General features: G+C 46.8%; 1 protein-coding gene across 1 annotated transcript in view; it reads right to left on the bottom strand.

Annotated features, from left to right (window-relative positions):
* Window positions 1-702: 702 nt before the first annotated feature.
* Window positions 703-5,967, bottom strand: part of ALOX5 (arachidonate 5-lipoxygenase) — a gene marked incomplete at its 3' end in the record, with an annotated part of 54,788 nt that continues 49,523 nt past the window's right edge. The window contains exons 11-13 of the mRNA XM_015414398.1: window positions 5,170-5,291; window positions 3,789-3,889; window positions 703-873 (exon numbers count right to left, since the gene is read on the bottom strand). Of these exons, the coding sequence (XP_015269884.1) occupies window positions 703-873; window positions 3,789-3,889; window positions 5,170-5,291 (394 nt within the window). The remainder of the gene's footprint in view (window positions 874-3,788; window positions 3,890-5,169; window positions 5,292-5,967) is intronic.

Here is a 5,967-nt window from a genome sequence, read left to right as displayed (position 1 = left end):
TTGTAGCCGCTGCCACCTCCTGCCGCTGCCACCTCCTGCCACCATTGAGGGGTGAAGAAGTATTTCCTTTTATCTGTTCTAACCCGACTGCTCAGCAATGAGTTCTTGTATTGTGAGACAGGGAGAAAAGTACTTCTTTCTCTACCTGCTCTATCCCATGCATAATCTTATAAGCCTCGATCAGGTCACCCCTCAGCCGTCATTTCTCCAAGCTAAAGAGTCCTAACCTCTTTAAGCGTTCTTCATAGGGAAAGTGTTCCAACCCTTTTATCATTCTAATTGCCCTTTTCTGCACTTTTTCCAATGCTATAATATCCGTTTTGAGGTGTGGTGACCAGAACTGCACTATCGATTTATACGGGGGCATTATGATACTGGCTGATTTGGCTAGCTTGATCTCATCAGATACTGGAAGTTAAGCAGAGTTACTCATGCTTAGTACATGGATGGGAGACCACCAAGGAAGTCCAGAATTGTTATTCAGAGGCAGGCAATGGCAAACTACCTCCGTTCATCTCTTGCCCTGAAAACCTTGTGGGGTTGACAGCACTTCCCACCACCTCCACCATGAGCACGTCTCAGCTTTTGACAGATTTTTCCAAAAGGCTGGAAGCAGAACACTTACGGATTCCTAGAAAGGGAAATGGGATGAGGGAGAGACAGGCAACCAGATATCTCAGAACTGAGGAAAGTCTCACTCACTTCATTCTCTTGAAACTGACTCAAGGCCCAAACAGCGCCAAGATGCCAACACGAGCGTCCCCTGTCCGGTAAACTCTCCACAATATACTCAATGGTGACACTCCCCTTTTCTGTCGGTGGTGGGCGGCGCATTGTTGGGGGGGAATTGGGAATCCAGGAACACCAGTCATACTGCGCCATAAAAAAAGCAAAAGCACAGTCAGGCACACAGTGACTTGCAAGTCGTGTTCAAATAAGCTGTCTGAGAGCACAACAGATACCACAGACACGGCTTTACATGCAGCTAAATGCCACAGTCAGTAAGTATCTGATGTGTACATTTGTCACTAGAGCTTTCAGGATGTAAGTATTCGGAAACAGTTCTGCAGAAGCAACTTACTTCTAACGATGATAACCGCAATCGTAGCTGTATCCCAGCTCTCATCTCCCCACCAGCTTGATGCTAAGCGTTGGAGATAAGATGGTTTCCTGTAATTCTTTCATCTGCAGCCTCCACTACCCCCTACCACCACCACAAAACCACCTTTCCTCCTTCTCCAGTCACTTCTACTTTCTCAGCAAGTCCAAAGTATTTATTTTCTGGTAAAATCTAAAGTGCCCTGACCCAGCTGGCCCAGGCTAGCCTGATTCTCGTCAGATCTCAGAAACTAAGCAGGGCTGGCCCTGGTCAGTATTTGGATGGGAGACCACCAAGGAATTCCAGGGTTGCGATCAAGGCTCCGTCTAAGCTGTGGAGTCTTGTGAGCAAAAATTCTACTTTGTGAGCTGCTGGCAGTAAAGTAGCGAGTGAGCCATTTGGCTACTGCGTAAATTAGTTTGCTCTGGAGCCCTCCTTCCTGAGCTGGGCCAAAAATGTGTGAGCCGGAGGCTTAAAAACTGTGAGCTAGCTCACACAAACTCAGCTTAGAGGGAACACTGGTTGCTACGCAGAGGCAGACGATAGCAAACCACCTCTATTTGGCTCTTGCCTTGAAAACTCAATGGGGTTGCCAACCATAAGCCAGCTGCGACTTGACAGTACTTTACACGCACAGAAATGTAAAGTGCCCATTTATCTCAAATACATTGCAACACGGTGTCAACTTCCTTCCTGTGGCTGCTCTCTTCCTCAGTAGCAACACGGCAGAAACCTCCCAGTATATATGAATCAAAAAACACAAACTGGGAAAGTCGCTATCATATGCAAATATATATATATATTAGAATAGTAAACACATCAAGTGTGCAATTGGAAATACATTAATAACAATTTACAGTCCAACAGTGTCAACAAATACCAACAGTTCACAGTGTCAACAGTTTTCCAACAATTTACAGTCCAACAGTATCAACAGATTACGAAGAGTCCGGCTTCAACTATATTATCTGGGACTAGCCCTTCAATATACTTGCCCACGTATAAAATGTTTTTAAGCCCATTGGCTAGTCCCAGATAGTATACTGCATAGCAACATAGAGAATGTTCTGTTCATCTGCAAAATACGATTCAAACACATAATGGTTGCTGGTAATCACGTTCTGATGAAGTTTTCCATCGAAACAAAGTTGAAGCTGGACTCTTTGTAATCTGTTGATACTGTTGGACTGTAAATGGTTGGAAAACTGTTGGCACTGTGAACCGTTGGTATTTGTTGACACTGTTGGACTGTAAATTGTTACTAATGCATTTCCAATTGCACACTTGATGTGTTTACTCTTCCTCAGCAGGCCTCTGTAGAGACAACGGATGCCTTTAGAATGTGAACTGGGCCATCCTGGCTCAACCACCATCTCTGCAGGTGGCCCAAGGACTTAGTCCCCTACCTGCAATGTGGAGACAATACTGCTGACCTAACATTGATCTACCCCATCATGCCAGGAGCTTCCAGTGGACAATGACATGAAAGCAAACTCAAAGCATTACAGCATCGTCCCACACTGTGAGTCTCATCAGAGGTTATGAGGAAGAGAGACTGCAAATTTTGGGATGTTGCTTGTGGTGGCAGCATTGAGTCATCCTGATATCTAGCTCCATCCTGTGCCTCTCAGCTTTAAGGAGATTTAACTAGCACTTTGGCCGTGACTACGACTGTGATCACACACAAGGAGTTTGGCCCAACACAGTCACTCCTCCCCTCTGGATCAAACGGGCGCAGTCACACAGCCACATCTATCACGTGTTCCCCAGCCACACTCACCCTGTCATGGGACAACGTGGAGCCGGGCTAAAAAGGCACCACATCACAAGTGGTGTTTTTGGTTGCCTGGACAGTCATTGCACATGGCCGGATGTCTGAATGGGGAGGGGGGGGGATGCACAGAACAGATTTGGCAGCCTGAACCTGCAGATCTGTTCTGCCACTAGGGAGGGTTTTAAAAAAATTGCCTATATGTGCATGCGCAGTTATGCATGCGCACAAGCGCACATGCGTTTTGAAATTTGGGGGGGGCAGCACGCTCTGTGACTGAGGCGCTGCAGTAATGTGGCTGCTTGAGCATGGGATGTCTGCATGCGCAGTTATGCATGCGCACGAGCACACATGCATTTTGAAATTTTGGGGGGGCAGCACGCTCCGTGACTGAGGCGCTGCAGTAATGTGGCTGCTTGAGCACGGGATGTCTGCATGGGCAACCCTTTAAAAAAAAATTGCCTATATGCGCATGCGCAGTTATGCATGTGCATGAGCGCACATGCAAGCGTTTTGAAATTTGGGGGGGGGCAGCACGCTCCATGACTGAGGCGCTGCAGTAATGTGGATGCTTGACCATGGGATGTCTGCATGGGCAACCTGCAGCAGGGTGTGCAGTCTGGCTGACATGCCCCGCAACACTTTAAACCAGTACAATTAGAGGCAGCACCATATCGCGCCAAGCCGCTAGTGTGACCACAGCCCAGCTCTCTCCTTGTTTCCATGGCTGCATCCTCAGCTCTATGGAAGCTGATCTAGAATGAGATGCCTTTATTTCCACTGGCCCATTCCTAAGTGAGAGTGGAATACTTTCTTTTCTGTACTCCTCATTCCCTTCAAAGTCCCTGAACAGGGCTGATCTATCCAGTGTGAAACTCCCTTAAGTTCATATGGTACAGAATTGCGTTGTATCTTTACCTGGCCAAAATTCACAGCTGCATGTTGTGCTGACGTTACGTAAATCACTACAGTGAGATATTCTGACAACTTCTCCCGTGTCTTGATTGTCTTGGGAAATCCTGAAATTCAGGAGAAACTTTAAAAACAGCAAAAACCCTTGGCTCCCTTTGGAGCTTTATGAAACAGACTGATTTTTCTTCTTGACTGGCTCAAGTACAAGAAGCCAGTCAACAAGATCATGAATTTTCACCCTGACTTTGCTATCAAGGCCAATTAGGGTGAACTGAACAGTGGAAGCCAAACTTGCCTTAAAAGAGTAACAGTAACAGACAGCTCAGCGGGTTAGTAAGCACCAAGAAAGAGCATTCTGCGTGCTGAGAAATACGGGCAGCTGGCCCTGTCCCAAAGGAACAAAGCACATTATGTTCTGCCTCCAAGCGTTCTGCCTCTATGCACACAGCACTGCCTGCATCGATCTCACTTTCCTTCCCCTTTTCTGCACTTTCAGGTACAAGTTGTAGAAGAAGAAGAGTTGGATGTATACCCCGCCCTTCACTTGGGAGTCTCAGAATGGCTTACAATCCCTTCCCCTCCCCACAACAGACACCCTGTGAGGTAGCTGGGGCTCAGAGAGCTCTGAGAGAACTGCTCTCGAGAGAACAGTGACTGGCCCAAGGTTACCCAGCAGGCCTCAGGTGGAGAAGTGGAGAATCAAACCTGGTTCTCCAGATTAGAGTCCACCGCTCTTAACCACTACACCAAACTGTACATATGCGGCTAGGGGCTTGCGAAGATCTGATGCCATGAAATAACATATCAAAGAAAGCAAATGCATCCAATGCTCCCTCTAAGCTGTGGCGTCTTGTGAGCAAAAACTCTACTTTGTGACCTACTGCCATTAAAGTTGTGAGTGAGCGATCTGGCTCCTGCATAAATTAGCTTGCTCTGGAGCCATCCTTCCCGAGCTAAGACAAAAATCTGTGAGCCGGAGGCTAAAAAACTGTGAGCTGGCTCACACTAACTCAGCTTAGAGGGAACACTGGATGTATCCACATGGAAATATGGATACAAATATCAGGCCCTTTCCCCACAGATGAGCCTTCATGGGTTGGCTGTAACTGCAGGACCAGGTGTTATTTTTATTCTGAAGGGTCAGTCCTTGTGCACATGACCTGACAGGGTGGGGAAAAAGTCATAAAATTTCAGTGAGGCCTCAGTCATGAATTGGAGAACAGTAAACTATTTAGTATCTAGGCAAATGTTACCACTATTGTAACCTGCACTGCCTGCAGCCATATTAATAACCTTTGGGGTTCAAAGAAGAAAAGGTACTTCAGAGCTTCCAGTCCATTCACGTGTAGAATGGACAGAGAATCTGGCTCTAGCAGGGACGTCTCACCTGATGCCTTGTTGCCTCTCATGCCGTAGACATAAATGTCCTTCACAAAGGCCTGGAGTTCCAAATCCTCACACACTGTCTCATCACTGTCATAATAGATGGCGACAACATCTGAAGCAAAGCTGCAGACACAGCAAGAAAACAGATACCATTCTCAGAAGCCATCAAAACAATAATTTTTATTTTTAAAAACAGTTTGTAGGACAAGGTCACCAAAACCTTTACAAGGCCAAGAAGAAGAAAAAGCAAAACACTGTGATGCAGTACTCATTCTCACCACTGCTTTAAAGACCACATTACAAAACTGTGTGATGTTCTGCAGTTTTCTGTTACGATGGTCAGTGACTCCAGGAATGGTTCTTCCTTCACCATGCCGTATAGTTGGTGGTTTCTTAATATGGGGTATTGATGACAGCTCAGGAGAATGCCTGCACTGATCATATGGCACAGAAGTAAAAATGGCAGCCTTTCCATCTTTTAAAGAAAGTACGGTCCCAGTCACACACAGAATTAGCCGCGCGATAGGGACAAATGCCGGGCGGATTTTACGGGCACGATCACACGGGAACATCTGGCAAGTGTCCCGCACCCGTCGGCAACCCATATCACGCTGGCGAAGATGCAGAGTAAAAAGGTACCAGGGAAAGTGCAATATTTTCCAGAAAATATGTGGCACAGGCGGGCGTCTGATCGCGGAAGTGCTGGTATCCCGTTGCATCCAGCGCCTCTCTGCGACCCACCAAATGCCTTTTTTTACGCCTCCGTGGTATGCATGCAAACGCGTTCCTGCCTAACTGC

This window comes from Gekko japonicus, unplaced genomic scaffold, assembly GCF_001447785.1.
Source record: "Gekko japonicus isolate JY-2015 unplaced genomic scaffold, Gekko_japonicus_V1.1 scaffold1406, whole genome shotgun sequence".
NCBI lineage: Eukaryota > Metazoa > Chordata > Lepidosauria > Squamata > Gekkonidae > Gekko > Gekko japonicus.
This window is presented reverse-complemented; position numbering and strand designations above follow the sequence as displayed.